Genomic DNA, 18,189 nt, shown 5'->3' with positions numbered 1-18,189 from the left:
CTTTGATGCAGTATGTACATTCTTGTACAATGGTTCATGTACATTCTTATTTCAGCTAAGAGAGTTTATTTCAGCTGAGAAGGTTTATTTCAATTAATCTGAAACCCACACCTTGTTAACTCAATTTAGTCCCAATTGAGAGTCTGTAGGGCTTTTTATACCATACTAATTAACCTTTTTTAAAAAACCCCACACTTTTATTTAAACCTAAGTCAGAACATATCTAGACAAACCTTGTAAGAGATGATGCACTATTTCTGAGAATAGTAATCACAGAAAAGACTGATCAATCAGCCTAAGCTCTTAAGAATTCAGCACAAATGTTTTCAACACCTATTTGGGCCAAGTCACTCATGGCTCAAACTCACCCTGACATGCTGTTCCCACAGAAGAGGCGACCAGCTGCAAATGGCTAACACTCAAACTTGATTGCAGTGAGACAACTGCTGTTCTTGACTTATTTTTGCACATTAGCATGTTGCTATAGCTGGTGGGAAATCACTTGGACAGATAAAACTTGAGTCCATGACGGTTGGTTGTGTTTTGCCTTGGACTCATGTAGAAGGCCCTGGAAAAAGCAGCTTTATAAAGAACAAAATAAGTTACCTCTACTTTTGCTCACAGGTTGCTCTCTATTCTTCTTGCAAGGGATGAAAGCAAATTAAATGTTTGATTTTTATAATGTTTAAAATATTTCTTCACTGAATTATTTAGGTTGGAAAAGACCTTCAAGTTCATTGAGTCCAACCTTTGACTGATCACCACCTTGTCAATTAGACCATGGCATGAAGTACCGTGTCTGGTCATTTCTTGAACACCTCCAGGGATGGTGACTCCACCACCTCCCTGGGCAGCCCATTCCAATCCTTGACAACCCTTTCCATGAAGAAATTCTTCCTGATGCTCAACCTGAACCTCCCCTTGTGCAGCTGGAGGCCATTTCCTCTGGTCCTGTCTCTAGTTGCCTGGGAAAAGAGACTGACCCCCACCTGGCTACAACCTCCTGTCAGGTAGTTGTAGAGAGCAATAAGTTCTCCCCTGAGCCTCCTTTTCTCCAGGCTAAATACCCACAGCTCCCTCAGCTGCTTCTCATATGACTTGCTCTCTAGACCCTTCACCAGCTTTGTTGTCCTTATCCTAACTCGCTCTAGCACCTCAATGTCTTTCTTGTAGTGAGGGGCCCAGAACTGGACACAGTACTCACGGTGTGGCCTCACCAGTGCCAAGTGCAGGACTATGTCTGACACAGGCCATGATGCCATTGGCCTTCTTGGCTACCTGGTCACAGTGCTGGTTCATGTTCAGATGGCTGTCGACCAGCACCCCCAGGTCCTTTTCTGCTGGGACTCTTTGTAGACACTCTTCTCTCAGCCTGTAGCACTGCATGGGGGTGTTGTGACCAAAGGGGAGGACCCAGCACTTCACTTTACTGAATCTCATACAGTTGGCCTTGGCCCATCGATCCTGCCTGTCCAGATCCCCCTGCAGAGCCTTTCTCCCCTCCAGCAGATCAACATTCCTACCCAACTCAGCAAACTTATTCAGGTTGCACTTGATCCTCTCATCCAGATCATCAGTAAAGATATTAAACAGGACCAGGCCCAATACTGAATCTCTCCTGAACACTACTACTGATCATCTGCCAACTGGATGTGGCAGAGCTCAGCACTACTCTCTGGGCCTGGATATCCAGCCAGTTTTTAACCCAGTAGAGGGCACTTGTCATGTTCTTGTCCTGTCATGATTATCTTATTTGCCAATTATTTTATCAATTAATGTCTTAGATTACTGTTCACAAGTTTATTTTGATTAGATTTAATTCTGACTATAACCACTGATAACTTCTGCTATTATTTGACTGGCTGTCCTCATTTTCTTCTTCAAAATTATTTATTCAGACCAATTTTGTGAGTTTGGATGCTAGAAATCAGAAGCACAGCCAAACAACTGTGATTCAAGTTTAGAATTTAATAGTTAAAATAGCTGTGCATCTTTTCCTTTGAAAGGTATTTCCAGAATGAACTTCAGAAACAGATTACTAACAGCCAGATTATAGCAAATTTAAAAAAAAAAAAAACAACGAACCAATCAAAACAAAAATCAGCAGAAAGCAATCAGCAACCTCCAGTAGCTGATTTTTAGAGATGAAATTATAGTTTTTGAAAGCCAACCTGATAGTGTGATCATCCCTTAACCTGTACATAAGGCAGCACCTAAGTCAGTTGCAATGCAGGCTTCCCCATACCGCCCGCGATACAGCTCCAACACTGTTCTGTCAGTATGTCTGAAATGCTTCTGGAGATGAGAGGGTAGTCCAATTTCCAGATATATGTAAACTTTTGGAGTCCTCACACACAGGAATAACAAGACTTATGGACTGCCATGGTACTGAACTCCCTGGCGAGAAGCAGGAAGACCACAGCTTCTCATCAGCGATGATATGCTATATAGGGAGACAGGCTTTTCCCTCACTAGGAAAAAACTGCTTTAATTTCAGTAAACCAGTCTGGTAAAAAAAGGCAGTTAATAGTTTTAACTGACAACAGCTGTAGAAGTAAAATAAATCAAGACACAGATAAATAAACACACATACTACATACATAAACAAAAACTGGCAGCTTCTTTTAAACTCCTCTGTCCATAGTTAGATTGTTCAATGACATAGAGTGCTTCTTTCTTCCTCATGTTAAACCAAAGCAAATCTGGAGTACGTACAAACCAGTGTCCTAAAGGACAATAGTTAAAAATGCAGACGCCCATATTTGCTGCCAGCCTGCAGACAGCAGCTGCTGCCAGCAGCGACTCGCTCTACAGTGATGGCGGCTGCACTGACGTTCCAGATTAGAGAGTCATATCTCTTTGTTTCCCCAGGGGAGCCTCTCTGTTTAAGGGGATGCTATTAAGGATGATGGTAAGTCCAAACATGAGCCTTTTCTTTTTGTCTTTTTGAGTAATTCTGTGTATTTATCTGTATTTTATGGAAGAATTAATTGAATGTCACTATACACAGACAAACAAGACATAACCTAACTAAATGCCAGGCACGTAGTTCACTAAACTGCTGCAGTACAGGGCACTGTTTGAAATCTACAGCTTCATTAAATCTACAGCTTCATTCCTCTCTGACAGGCAGCCAAACCCCACAGAGAGTCTAAGTCATTAGCATACATGCAATGCCCCAGAGCGACCAAGTGAATGTCTCTGCATCCAGATGGTCACTGTGATGCACAATGCCCACAGCAGTGCCACCTTCCATGGCGTGGAGGTGTAGCCTAGCACAGTGAGAACCCCAGCTGTGAAAATACTTATACCTATGGAAGATAAGTTTAGAAAAGGTCCCATATAAAGGCCTTTGAATGCCCATTCTCTGTGGGACCCCTCCCTGATGTGACAGACCGCTAGTGCTTTATCCTGAGTAGGCAACTTAATATCTCTGTTACTGTAGCTGTTGTATCCCTGTGGGTGGGGGCAATATTCCCTAGTCCCACTATAATGTGGCAAGTGTAAATGACACTAAAGATAAGGCAGTATGTCTTATTTAACACCCAAGAAATCCTTCATCCCATTGCTATCTCCTTGTGCTATCAGAACACTCCAGCCAAAGTTGCAGAGAGATATCTCTAGCAGGTCAACAATTGTAGAGGAATCTGCTCCCGCACAGAACCACTCCTGTCCTGTGACCAAAGACACTTTATCCTCCTGTGTGATGTTCATGTGTTAGGCCTCTCACAATTCCATGGGTTCCTGAAGGAACTTCCACTCTTGAATGTGATGCTTACAGTTTAGATCTTGTTGCTTTTTAATCTGGCTGCTCATTTCCATCATTTGGAGCTTTTCTCCATCCATCCGCACAAGCAGCTCGATTATCAATCGATTATTAGCTCTGAACAGCTTATCTGAAGTTATCATTGCAGACCACGCAAGCAGTGGAGGATGCAGAGAACAGTCAGGCTGATGCATGTTGTAGAGTCAGAGGAACATTTTCCCTGGCTCATTTAACCCTCTAGCAGGCCTTTGCCTCCATCCATTGCCTTTAAAATTTCCAGGGCTTTGCAGCTGGACTGCTTGTGGATGACAAAGCACTTCATAAGATCTTCACATACAACTTGATGTGTTTCTTTGCCAGCTAGTTGACATTTCTCATCTACTGTATTCTCTTTGATAACTTAAATTAAGGTCTGAGAGTATTTTATCAGCTGACAGTTTGAGTGACTCATTACTACCTACTCTGATGTAAATACAGTGGCACAATTTACTGCCACTGCAACAGTCCTAAATACTTTACTAATGACAGTAATGAATGCAGCTGAGAGGAAAAAAGGTTAATGCCAATATCTTCCACATTCAGGTCCTTTTTAAAATGTTAAATATACCTTTTTAGCATCTTTCAGTACTGCTAATTATAATGCTTTTCTCTTCTTTTGTGACCAGTAATATTTTAATTGTGCTAAGCCAGTTCAGAGTCAGTGTCACTCATATTAGGTATCCATAAGCCAGTGATTTATACAGTTGAGGTTCTGCCTGGGATGTCATCTTCTTGCATAAGTTTTTACTTTTCTTTTAGCACAGGTCTTACAAGTAGAGTCCACTGCCATTTTTTTACTTCCATGGAGCTGTAATAGATGCCCTTCCCCTCAGAATTTGCTTTCTAGCAGTGCCCTCATCATACAATCCCTTACTGTTAAAAAATGCAGCAAATACATGAAGTTAAAAACATCTAGTCTCCTTTTTCTATTCCCATCCAGGAACTTTAAAAATATGTAATTGAGTGTATTTTTCTTCTGCTGCACTTGCAAAACTACAACTTATCAACATCAAGACCATATCTTCTTAAAATTTCTTGATGCGCTATACTTCCACACTCAAGTGAGTACAGCAGGAAATCCAAATAAACAACAGCTTTTCCAGACTCATTCCTAGCGGTAAAATAAAAGCTGGCATTTGCAGATTGCAAAATCACTGGGCTAATGAGTGGCACGTTAAATGTGAAGGTTAAGGGAGATGGCTCATGTTTCCACTGGCATCTTCAAAATCTCCTCATGGCTTCTTAGGCTACAGTCCTTTTGAGCACAAGGCACTTTCATCCAGAGCTCATTCCTACCACTCTCATCTTTCTTCACTGTCCAATCAAATCTTTACAAAAGCTGCATAAGGGCTACACAAAGTTGGAAAGTCCCCACTATAGCTATATACTTTCTCTGACAAGCTCACCAACTTTGTATCATTTTCACCTTAGGCTCCTCCTCTATCTAGGCTGAAACACTATCTCAGCAACCCTCAAAGCATGTACCAAGGAAGACCTGCCCAGTCACTCAGTTTCACAAAAGAGGTCAAACATCATACTTCAATTTTGTATTGCTGCCATGTAGTTTCAAAAGAGTTTTCCTTCCCCTGTACTGATCAAAACACCTGACAAACCTCAAGATGCCATTTCCAACTGAAATTCATAGAGAGAGCTAGGAAGTCCTACAATACTAATTCCATCTAATTCTGGGATGCAATGGCACATTTCCTGGTCTAGGCAGAATACGGGTTCACTTCCACTCCCAATTTCTCAGCATCTTAAGTTGATCTCAGTGTAAGTTTCACCTTGACCAAACATAGCAAAGTCAGACAATTTTTCACTGAGCTACACCAGATTCTGGGTAGCAAGTGTTTTTTCTCTGTAGTTTTACAGCTTATTCGCTAATATAGCATTCTGTCTTTTTCAGTAGGGAACATATTGGCATTTTTAAGATTCTTTAATCTCCCATTATAGATAGTAACCTTCATATGACAGGATCTAAACAGTGATGTCCCATCAGTATTTTCACCAAATGGAAAAGATATCCATTAATCTAGAAAATCTGGAATACTCTGTCTCTCTGAATCCCACATGCTTTTTTCATAGCACTTTACAGACCTTTTCCTGGCGCTTGAGGGATCAGGCAGGGGATTCTAGCTCAAACAAAAAGAGATTACTTAGATTCTTCTGTGAATAAGTTTTTTTTGCCAGGCATGACAATTAATTATCTCTAAATTACAATGAAACACTACTGCTTTTACCCCAGCTCAAATAATATGACAGAGCTCTCACTGCTTATACTGCACTTCCTATCTAGGTCACACAGCCCAAAGGGACTCTAATAATCTTTCAGTTGTCCTTGGGTATGAGGATTTATCCCTATTTCTGGTCCTGTAAATTAAACTGGTCAAACCTGAAGCTTGTTTTGATCTCATAACATTTTGCAAACGTCATTTGATTCAGCTCATATCCATCACTGGCTCTAACTTGGAGATTGGTCCTGCTTTGAGTGAAGTGCTGGTCCCCCCAAATCTAAATTATTCTATGATTTTTATCTTAAATCTGAAAGACCTTTTGTAATTTTTGACTCATCACAGACCTGTCTACTAATTATAGCTCATGCTTTTAACCAAACGATCTGACAAGCAAAAGGTTACCTATTCACTTCATGTACCTTCAGATTTCTTCCCCATTCCAGAAACTCATGTGTGGACACAGCTACATGGGAGACTAGCACTGTATTCAGTAACTCTACATCAGACCCCTGCAACCTCTAAACAGGATCCAGGGCTGTAAGAGACAAACTACCAAAGACTGTCAAATTCACGAGTCAGATCCAGCCTGTGAGATGTCTCAGTTCACTTCTTCTTTGTGGAGGAAGAAAGGACAAGGTGCACTTAAACTCTTTCGACAGTGCTTGTGAACAGCTCAACACAGTGAATTCAAATTGCCATTCGTGCTGCAGGAGTAGGAGGGCTCCGCTTCAGTCTCCTGTCCTCCTGAACATGCAGTCAAGCCTTTGGAGACCATACCTCAGGTATCTAATAAAGTGGTATGGCCAAGGGAGTTTACAGAGCCTGCAGAACCCTCTCTTTTCTCAGCTTTGTACATTAAAAATATGCATTCATTTAGAAAATAACAATACTAGCACTCGGTAAATCCTCAAAATCTACTGTAAGTGGAAGGTGAGACTATATTTTCTCTCCAAATACCTTGAAATTTCATTGATGCATTTGTCAAGTTTATTACAGCTTCTGTAATCTCAATCCCTTTCATAACCCAAGTTTACTCTGGCATCTGATGCTGCTGTAGCCAAGCCTCATTTTGACCTGGTTCTGAAATTTTTTCAGAAGTCGTGACTCTGTGAGGAACAACGGGAATCTCAGCAGCCAAATACACTAGTTTTAAGTTACAGCTTCTGGTACTTTCCTGTAACCTCTCTTTGCTGTACTGTTGCCTGAGAAACCAGTGTGACATCATTGTGGAATTGTGGCTATACTTACTGCTACTTGCTGGTCTTGGCCTTTTAGGATGGCAGTGGGCTATTTATGCTCAAAAAAGGAGCATTTTGGTCATCTGCTGGTTCAGTGCAGCCCAGTCTTGCCAAGGCATCCCACCAGAGTTTCAACAATCATGTTGCACCCTCCCTTTTGCTGCTGCTCACTTAACCACCCCATGAACCAGCCTGGGGAGCCAAGATGCTCAAAACTACCTGCAACAGTGGTCAGGTTTTGGCTCATTCTCCCACAGATGGGGTGAGTACCAGTGCTGAAAACAGAGGAGGCAGGCACATCAGCCCAGGATGGCAGCACCCATACTGATCAGATTGTTCTGGTTCTCAATATCTGATGCTAAGGTCTCCCATTTCTCCACTGTTGGCTGCTGATGTTTTGCAAGGATTTGAAAAACTACTTTTCTGACGCCATAAAATCAATTATCTTGGTGTAACCTTTGCCATTTATTACATTTTGGCTGGAAGAGAGTTTGGGAAAAAAATGCCTAGGAGCAAAGGTACCTCCTGAACAGACAGAGCACAAGACAGTACAGTGTGCCTGGGCAAGCACAGTAGTTTTTCCTGGCACACTTAAGTGGGCAAGGTTTCCCCTTCTCCACAGCCATCCTCAGCCTCCCCATAGAGAGCAGCATTCCAGCATTAGCCTCGTAGCAGAGGAAAGCTCCAGTTGGCCTTTGGTTTTGTATTTCTCCAGCCCTTTGGTCAGCCTTCATTTGGTCCAGAGTCCTTCTGCTTCCCAGAGTGCAGCTGCTATCTACCAGACAGGGACCACCATGAGCATCTCCCAAACAGCCCAGGCTGGAAGAGTACTTCCCAGACAACCTCCCCTATAACCCTCACAGTTCAGCACTGCTGCTAGGTTAAAACGCCCCAGCATGAACAAACATAGCAGCATTGAGAACATCACCTCAGAATTCCACAGCATGCACCTTGGTCCTTTTAACACCACCAGGGCAAGCGGCATGAACGGGTGTGATTCCCTCCCTCGCAGCTTCCTACTGAGTTTCTCTGGGGTATCTGAAGCACATATGCGTGGTGCACATTCTCAGACACACATGAAATGGCTCTCTGAGCCTCTCTGCTTGCTTTTTAGGCTCTGAACTGCATCCTGTCCCATTCCTTACCAATATACAGACAGATTCGATGGAGTTGCATTCCCCTGACCTCCCCTACCAGTGCTAAGTCCCACCGACTGTGACTGCTCTCACATTTTCGTTTAATTTGTGCTCGTGTTGTCTCTCATATAGGCCTGCAACTGACAGTATTCCTAGTAAGACAAGGGATGCTTGCTGGCTATTTCTGCTAGGTTGGGGATTACCTCTTCTCCCTGAGCTGAGGGTGTCCTTCTCGTGGGGACCAGCCTGTCACTTGTTCAGAGCCCCATCACTTCCCCACTTCGGGGCAGCACTGTAACACTATTTCACCTTCAAAAAGACTTAATTCTCAACTCAAGCTTTATCAAAGCGGATTTTATTCACTCCCTCCAGAATGTGAAACTATTATGGAAATCAGAAAAATCTGTCGGGTCAGCAGGAGGGGTGGTGTGGGATGGACAGCTGCCTCCTCATGCACACAGCCCCCTGACACTGCCCCAGCAGCATGTCTGACAGTGGATCAGCACAAAAGCACCGAAGATGAAGGGTCTCCGGCGCATATGTTTCCTGTGGGGATTATAAAGAGGACATGTGACCAATGGAAAAATATGACCATGACCATACAGCAAGTACTCTGCCACAGTGCAACCCTTCCACAGACACTTCCTGGGTTTTCTGCTTTGCACTCTCTATCCTTGCTCATCATGCGCTGGAGTGTCAGCAGATGTTTGTGCATTGCCTGCTGCCTTATCCCCCTTTATGGGCCGGCGTCACCGGCTGTTTGTCTTTCCCTCCACCCAGGAGGTGATAAGCAGATGCCTGTTCCTACAACAACCCTCAGACTATCTTTTACTGCCCTTCTGACTGCTGCTACAAGCAAAAAGAAAGACCAGGATTTGAGAGCTCATTTGACATTTAAAATATTTTGCTACTGAGTGAGAGACTAAAGGTTCTGAACCAGTATTTGCTTCTGACCCTTTTTCTTGGTTTTTTAATCAGACAGAAGAGAAATAAAATCCTAAACAGTAACTGTAAACAGCAGGATTTAAAAAACCGAAATCTGTTCATTTTATGCTTTTTGGATTGCAGCAGCAAGGGCGTCTGTTGTATTTTCAAGGTCAAGATGATCTGAATATTTTTATTTTATTTTGTATTATTTTATGTTCTAGCCAGATAGAAACATTAACAATTAGTACCACTGTTATCATTTGATGGCCTGGAAATATGAAGAAGACAGGAGGAAAGGGAAGACCAAAAACCTCTTAGCTGTGACTGCATTCTGATTAAAATAATTTTGATACTATCTTCTGTCTTTGAAAGCAAACCCACAAACCCGCTCTGCCTCCAGCAGTGGTGTGGGCAGGGCTGGTTATGCAAGGACTGGCCTGTGCAGGCAGGTGGGGGGGGGGGGAGCAGCACCAGTAACTCCACTCTCCTCCCACCTGCCAGCACCTGGCAGCAGTAGGCAATGGGGCAGCCTGTCCAATTTTCAGAGGAACTCTTGGGCAGGAGGTCCAGGCCTGAGCAGAGGCGTATGGGAGTTGGTCTGAACAAAGGCGAGGCCACCACACTGCCCTTCTCTTCGTCAGGCCAGGGAGTGCAGGCAGAGACCAACCACAGCCTCTGCTCAAATCTATGGCAACTAGCCATGTTCTGCTTAACCCTTTTTTTAAAAGCAAATAATGCTTGTAGACCTCTCTTGGTAACAGGTAGTGGCTGTCACAAAAGCTCCCATCACCCTTTCCTAAATTGTGGGAACCATGGAAACAAAAACAGCCACGGCTGCTGGTGCACAAGCCAGTGATTTTAGCCAATGCACCTTGTAACCCAAGAAAATGAACAAGACTGAACAATCTGAGTAAGCACTACACCTTTCTGCAAGAGGGCAGGTAGGGCACTGATTTTATCTCAGAGCACTGTTCTGTGTATTTTGCAGACAGAGAGCCCATGGATATGGGCTGGGGCTCACAGATCTGGCAGGGCAGAAATAGATGCAGCTACATTTGGCATCGCTGCTCATGCTCCGCTGACCCAGAGCTGCAAACATGTTTACAACTGTGCATGAAAAATTCGTCCCCAAACAAAAGAAATCTAAAGGCAAATTTTGTTTTTGTCCTGCCTGACCTTGACTGTGACCAGGTCACAGAGGAGAGGGGGAGCTACCAGAACCAGGTGACAGGACCAATTAACCCTTTGGGAGCAAGGGGTTTGACAGCCAGGAGGATGTGACTATGAGGTATTCCGATGCTCTTGCCACTTCCCAGGAAGAGCCAAGACGCAGAACAGGTCCCAGCCTAAGTGCATAGAGACATTACACCTCACTGCATGGTATAATGCTCTATAAAAATCCACCACTTCATATTCAAATGAGACATGTTTTCAACATACAGTACTATTTTGTGCACAAAATACAGTGTGAACCGACTGTTTTCTATTTTTCAGTCACCCAGTAATCACTGGATCAGACTGGTCTCCACACAGCCGCACTGTCACCAGCAGCATTATTTATACATAAACCCCCAGCCTTCCTCCATGGACAGATTTGCCAGGTAGGTAATTGTTGTTCCCACTGAAGCAGAACTGGCTTGCTTTCAGTGACATGCATCTGCACTGCTATTATACTGCACTGCTATTATACTGCCTCGGCTAAGATTTTCCAGAACAAAGATCAGGAAGAAACAAATAAATGATCCTATTATTTTGCATTTTTCACCTCATATTTAGAATTCCACCTAATTTAACTTTGGATTCTGCAGTTACAAGAGGGATTGCATACAAGCCTCCTTTTTCCCAGACACAAAAATGAAGCAAATTAGATAGTCTTTTCCTGCAGGTTAAATCACTCTCCCCAACCTCTCGCCCATCTAATACTGCAGCATTTACAGTCCCCAAACATATCATCTGACTAGTGCATTCATTAAGAGTGTTTGCAACTCCTGGTCATTGACAGATGCAGTCTTATCTATTGACACACTCAAGCAAAACTGCCTTTTTCCCCCATCTTTCAGTGGCCTGAATTCAGCAGTGCTGACAGCCCTATGCTGTCTTGCTGCTTGTATTGAGGATGAACCCACAATAAGGAGGTAAATGCTTCCCCTCTGGCATTTTTCATCCCTTCTCAAACAGGCAAGGACCACAGCTTTTAGCCCACGACCTACAGCAAAGAGAATGCAAACGCGGTGGGTAGAGTGAGGAAAACAAGCCCTGTACTCAACAGAAAAGGGATGTAAGTGGGATGCATTTACTTACATGAAGATTCAGTGCCAAACATGGCTCTCCCCAGATGCTGCTATTTTAAAAAGCAAAGAAGAAAAGAGTGGAAGACAGAGGGAGTGTATGAGAGTAGGGATGAGACTGCTACGCAGCAGGGGTCATGAAGCCAGACAATGCAGTCCAGGCTATCCAAGCTGCCAGATTCTTCTCTCTCCTCCTCTCCCGTCCTCTCCTCAACACCGCAGACAGCTTTTCCTTGCAACCGCAGTGAAGGTCCTTCTTCAGGAAGCAAAAACCAGGAGCTTCTGTTTTAAATCCGAGTGATAAGGGCAGGCCAGCGTCCTTTCCGTGATACCGGCAGGCAGGAATAGGTATCAGCCACCAGATACTGCAATCCCCAGCCCCTGCTCGCCGTAAGACAATAGCGGAGCTTATGCACACACGGGATGACGTCAGAACACTGCAAAGACGGACTGCTGCTAACCCAGAGGCTCGGAGGGGGCTTGGACAGAGCAGAGCGATTCAGATGGGAATTCCTTTGTCACAAAAAGCAGAAGACAAAGAGCCAGACCTATATTTCCCTCCGTGATGCTAAAGCTCCCAGGCGGAGCTGTAATGCTAGCAGGAAAATATCTGCCTTGAATTCGCTCTACTTTTCTCAGCTGCACGAGATGCAAAGTGTTTCTGTGCTAATGGAATACATTTCAGGGACACATATCCTAGTAAATACCACTTACAGCATTTCCAATAACGAACAACCACAAATTTCTATCATTAACTCTCTTTATTATTTTTCCTTCGAAAAAATATTAAAATTCTGGGCCAATCTACATTTCAAACCTAATTTTCACATCAAAGTGTTATCCAACTGTCTCATTTACTTAGATTTATTGTCAGAGTACATGCAACAATGCTCTAACCACAATAAATAAGTCACACATCTAAATAAAAATAAAACCACTAACTGAATTCAATGATAAAAAGGCATCCTAGCAACCAAAGAAATATTTCCCTTATTTCTTCTTTATTATTCTAAACCATTTAGATCTAGCATTTGTTAGCCTCTGCAAGTGCATTTTTAGAGTACTGAATTTCTTTGAGTTTCTTTTTTTTCTGACACTCAGTAATTGAAAAATGTTCAAACATAGAAACAAAGCCCTAAGCTAGCTCCTTCAGTCCTCTCACAGACAATAGGAATTTGCCTGCCTCGTGCTGGTGAGGGCATCCAAGGTAGTAAGTTGATGGTTAGAAACTACCAGACATTGGGGGCTATCCATGGCTGTCTGGAGGGGGTAAAACAAAGAACAATTCTGCCAAGTCTCACCGAACACATATGTGCAGTTCTCAAGATGGCAAAGACTGGAAAGTACTATTGGTGGATGAGGAGAAAAGGAGGTAGATGTAGGTCCATTAAGTGAAGCATTTAAAGGAAAACAACCACCCCTCCCACTTCTCAGCTTTTGTGGGTTAATAATTCCAAACACTCCTGCTGCTCCACGTGCCAAGGGGGTTTGTGCTGTTTGCAAAATACACAATGCCACCATCAGCAGCAGGCTGGAAAAACAAGTACTACTGAAGGCTGGGAGGACCTGCCACCTGAGGATCTCAGTGTGCTGAAATCATTAAGGAACCAGGGAGTTGATGGCTCAGATGTTAACAGTCCCTTTGTGTTCTGCACACACCATGAGAATATTTAGGACCACTAGGCTCATGGGAGCATTTAACTGTATTTCATCTCTGGAACAAAGCCATGGGAGAGGCCATACCCTGGGGTGACATCTTGCAACACACTTTCTAACAGGCAGCTTTTAGTCTCTCCACCGGCAGACAGGATGCCAGTGAATGGTGACTCAAATCAACCCACAAATGTCGTAAATTAACCAGATGTCCTCAATTCTGTACTTAAGCACCTGAATTAACAGCCTGGCTATTAACAGTCATGAATATTTGCAGTCACCTGCGTGCTCAGCACTGGGAAGCCATGTCCAAATTGGTTTTGACTATAATGACAGTGGCACAAATCCTCTGACAAGGACTGTAGCTTTGCCCTTCCCAGAGCTGAATTAGTTACTTTGACTATTTGGAGCGAGTAACACCTTCTTCTGTCAAAACAGGTCGATAAGAAGCTGCAGCGCATTGAACAAAACAAGTGTCCTGGCTGGGCTTTCCAGCAACTGAGGCAAGTTCACAACAGAAACCTCTCTATTATGTACCAGTAATCCTCCAAGCATCTTAAACACAAGTCTCTGAAACAAAACCCCAAGTGCACTCATGCAATAGCTGAAGAATAAGTTCTGCTCTGATGAGCAGATCGGACCTTCCCACAGCATTGTTTTCCAAGGAAGATGCAAAATCTCAGGGTTTTTCCAAAGACATCCTTGAAAGTGTCATGGAGTACAGGCCCTCCACCAAGTTCTCATTACACTGTCGCATACAGGCGGTTGAAGAGCCCAAATAACCTATGCAGTATCTCTAGAAGGATTTCATAACAATCTGTTTCATTACTGTCAGGCTTGGCAGGTCAGTACACCTTGTGGGGATGCTGATCCATGACAGGACACTGAAGGACTTTCTCTGATTCTTTTACAATATACCTTCCAAACATTTCTCCACAAGCCAGCATATTTAAAGCAGCAATAATATACGCTGTGCAAAGCTCTATCCTTTATATTCACGTTTGCCAGAGAAAGGGATGTGCTTCTCAACCATTGCCACTCCTGGAGCAGATTTACTTTATTCCTCAGTTTATCACTGCAGAAGAATAATACACATATTTTACTTGGTTTTATAAGGATACATGTGTCTAAACCCTAAAGCATAGTTTGAGTTTTAATAATGAAGCTGGATAATGAAATGTTAAAATTTTTATACAAATGTAAATTTCTGCTTTGAAGTAATTTCTCTCTATAAAGACAGTGCAAGCAGAAAATCTGAATACCAAGAGAGGTAGATCTGTACACATGCCTTACGCTGATCTACTAAAGCATAAATCTTTATTCTTTCGTCACTAGAGAAACATTTCATTTTGCACTTAACCTCCTTTTTCACAGGAGAAACTCTGGGAACAGGAAATGAGTCCCTCCCACCTGTGAGGTTCTCCTGTCCTACTGCCCTGAGTAGCTCACCTAGACAGGGGAGGTCTCAGCTGACTCCCCCCAGGGCAAGGGAACAGGTCCCACACCTTTGAGTCTCTAGAGGGGAAGTACAGGATAATCTCAATAGGCCTCAAGGGTGGGTAAGGATTTTTACTAGTTAAACTTGGCTTTACTTTCCAAGTCCTCAGTTCTGTAAGTTTTTTAATACCTGAAAACTGAACTTTTCTTAAGACATTAAAAAATTTAATGCATTTAAGGAGCTGTTGGAAACCTCTAAGTGACTGTGCAGTGAGTCCACACCATTCAGCAACCCCCAGAATGAATTTATTTTGCCTCTGGTAATGTTAGTTCCCTCCTAAAAACTCAGTAAGACCCCCAGCCACTCACACTGTGACAACCTCCAGCTTCTGTCGGTTTTGTCAGTTCTGGCAACAGCTGCCATGCCAATTATTGATCATCATGGCACCCACAAAATACTGCAAGGTGTTTTTTCATGCTCTATAGAAAAATGAAGTCAAAGAGCAGCATGCCTTACGAAGCTACAGCTCTTTGGCTTTACACTTTCTCGGGCCTTCTTTTGCTCAACTCTGCTGACCATTAATTATCTTTAAAGACATCCTTGGTGAAAAAGTTGACATCGTGATTATACCAATGTAATCTACTGTGGTGCAACAACTTCAGCTTCTCATCTTCCAGGGTCACGTTATTTAAGGCACAAAGCCCTCAAACAACCAAGCCAAACAGCCTGCACTGATGCTATGACAGAGTCCCCAATGCAGAGGTGTTTTCCAATACCTCTATCAATACATGAAGCCAGTTTCCCAGAAGGTAACTTTGGAGCCATGGCCACAGGGAAAAGGGCCAGGGCTAGCTGGACTGGAGGACAGCCCTGACAAGCCCCTTCTGGCAGGAAAGTGGGCAGTGGGGCAGGGGTTGAGTGGGGTCCTCCAGCTTGGATTACACAGCATTCAGAGCCAAGGAGAGCCAAGAAAGGCATGTTCCACTGGAACAAAATGTCTGAAGTTCTTCATTTGTGGAAATACCAGCGTGTTTTCACCAGGAGACAGGCTGGACAGCAAGGAGCAGCCCAGGGACTGAGGAAGGTGGCTGAGACAAGACCACACCAGGCAGCCAAGACATGGAGGCAAGGGGACTGGCTAGATAGTGAAAAATATCCTTGAACATCTGAGCTGTCTGGAAGTCCTCAGTGTTCTCCTCATAGCCTGCTCTTATCATCTTTTGTTCAAGGTTTTCCACCCACATTCCGTATTTGCAACTTGCAGTTCCCTTGTTAGGTTGGCACAGAAAGGAAGGAGACTGCTAGCAGAAAAAAAGTCAAGACCTTTGTCCTGTTTAACATAGGAAAAGGATTTTACACCAGACTGACTAACAGACGGCAGGGATGGTTTTTTCTTATTATTATTTGCTCTTGTATTGATTTTTCAAATACTTCTGTGCAGTCCATATTTCGTTTATGCAGCCCCATTTAATGTAAAAATTCTTTTTCTGTAGCATTTTTAGGCAATTAATGCCTGGAAGAACTAAGCTTTTTGAGTAAACATATACATGCATATACACATAAGTAACAAGACAGACTAAAGATCAAGTACTTTTTGCCACCAAAAAAAATCTTTTTATGTCTGTGTTGGTCCTTATCTGAGAGATGAAGTTCAAAAGATAGACTGCTTTTTAAAGAAGAGATACAATGAATCATAATAGCCAATTATTACACTGTAATGCCTTTCAACTTCTCTTTTAACGAAGATCTTCAGCACAGCTCTGTAGATGATTACTGCAAGCCATTTACCATGGGCATGAAGCAGCAGATGCTCTGCAATTAACAGTGGAAGTTCTGTGTGTTCTGCCTCTCCCAGGCCACTCAGCCATCTGGAGCACATCTAATGGACATGAAGCTTCAGCAAGTATGAATGGTAAAGTACAACACACAGAAAGCTGTAAGTAAAGAATACTCCATACCAGAAAGAATATAAGAAAATATTAGCCCAGGTTAAGTACCTAATTCTAGAGTACAACTGAGACTGTAGATCATAGGCAGGCATCAAGCTCTCTTCAGAGGACTCAGTGTTTGCTCCTTGTTACACTTAAGATATTGAAGAATCCCCAAATCTTTGGCTTCTGCCTTCTCATAGGAACTAGGAACTTCTGTAGGCAATACGGCCTTGAGATACTGAGCAACAGAGTATCTACTTCGCTCCTGGACTCTACTTGTCTATCTGGCATCCAGTAACAGGGAGTGACAGAACAGAACGGTATTCCCATTCCCTTCAACAGAGGATACAGAACAAACAGTCCATTTTCAACAACTTCCCTTACAATATTCAGTGTGAGACTGGTAAAAAAGGCAGTATTATTTTGTAAGTGGCAGAGTATAACTCACCTTCTGTATAACATTGCCAAAAGATCAGAATGATGATTCACCTCTCTTTTGTTTTGTTGGTTTGGTTTTCGGCTTGGTTCGTTTCCTTTTAAACACAGAACTGTTTACCCACAAATAGACAGTTACCAACAGTGTGACATTCTACTCCCTATGTGCAAATGACATATCAAAACCAAATGAAATGTGTTATTTTTTCAATAACATACAGCCCCGTGGCTCAACAAAGCATGTGTAATGGCTTCATCAAATTCCGAGAGCAGTTTTTGTCCCAAATGCATGCAACTGTGTGATGAAATGGGGCCACTGCTGTATCTGAAAAATGTCCCAGCAGAAGACACTACTTCTCAATACAATACAAGGAGAACTTAGAAACACAGGAAGCATCCAAATCTGCACTGTTGTTAAATTAAATAAACTTAAGTCACCAGCCACTTAAGTGCCATTTTAAAAGAATAAAATATTAGAAAATAGATTTTCTACATTGAGGGAAGTACTTAAAATATTTTGGGTTTTTATTTTATGTATCCTAATATCAGGGTCATTTCCATCTATGCCACGGGACTGTACACAAGGTATGCATGAAAGCCTCAAATGTCAGAGTGAACAGAGGTGGATAACAAATTAAACAAACAGATTATAAATAAACTGTAATTTTTTATGCAACTCCGAGAGATCACAAATTAGGATTAAGGTCAACTCATAATAAACCACATGCAAACTGGCATCAGAGGGAACATATGTGCCCCAGAAAAAACCAAAAATATCCAATTTATCTGTATAAAAATAAGTCAGAGAGACTTAGAGGAGTAGCAAACATTGCCAATATTGCATTACAATCTGCATTAATAATGTTTGATCTGATGCCAAAACTTCATGATTAGCAGAAACTTCATGATTAGCAGAAAGTTTTGACTGTTGAGAGAGGAAGATCAAATTTACACTACTTCTCAGTCCAAGTAAACACACTAGGAACATTCAGTCTGACATTACAAATAGCCATGACTTCATCGTACATACGGGAAAAATTAAGGATGACTAAGCCCTCGAGGGAATATGCACAGAACAAGGTAGGAAGGTCCCTGCTGGACGGG

At 42.7% G+C, this 18,189-nt stretch overlaps 1 protein-coding gene across 3 annotated transcripts in view; it reads right to left on the bottom strand.

Moving 5' to 3' along the window:
- The window catches only part of ST7 (suppression of tumorigenicity 7), a 142,833-nt gene that overhangs the window by 90,820 nt on the left and 33,824 nt on the right, over positions 1–18,189 (bottom strand). Inside the window, exon 1 of one of the 3 annotated variants that reach the window (XM_027660615.1) lies at positions 11,642–12,090. The exons of the other annotated variants lie outside the window; for them this stretch is intronic. Within the exon in view, the coding sequence (XP_027516416.1) occupies positions 11,642–11,663 (22 nt within the window). The 5' untranslated portion in view covers positions 11,664–12,090. Of the gene's footprint in view, positions 1–11,641; positions 12,091–18,189 lie in introns of those variants that run through there. 3 annotated transcript variants of the gene reach the window in all.

This window comes from Corapipo altera, unplaced genomic scaffold, assembly GCF_003945725.1.
Source record: "Corapipo altera isolate COAL_440 unplaced genomic scaffold, ASM394572v1 1, whole genome shotgun sequence".
NCBI lineage: Eukaryota > Metazoa > Chordata > Aves > Passeriformes > Pipridae > Corapipo > Corapipo altera.
The sequence above is the reverse complement of the archived record's forward strand: the minus strand, read 5'-3'. Positions and strand labels throughout refer to the sequence as shown.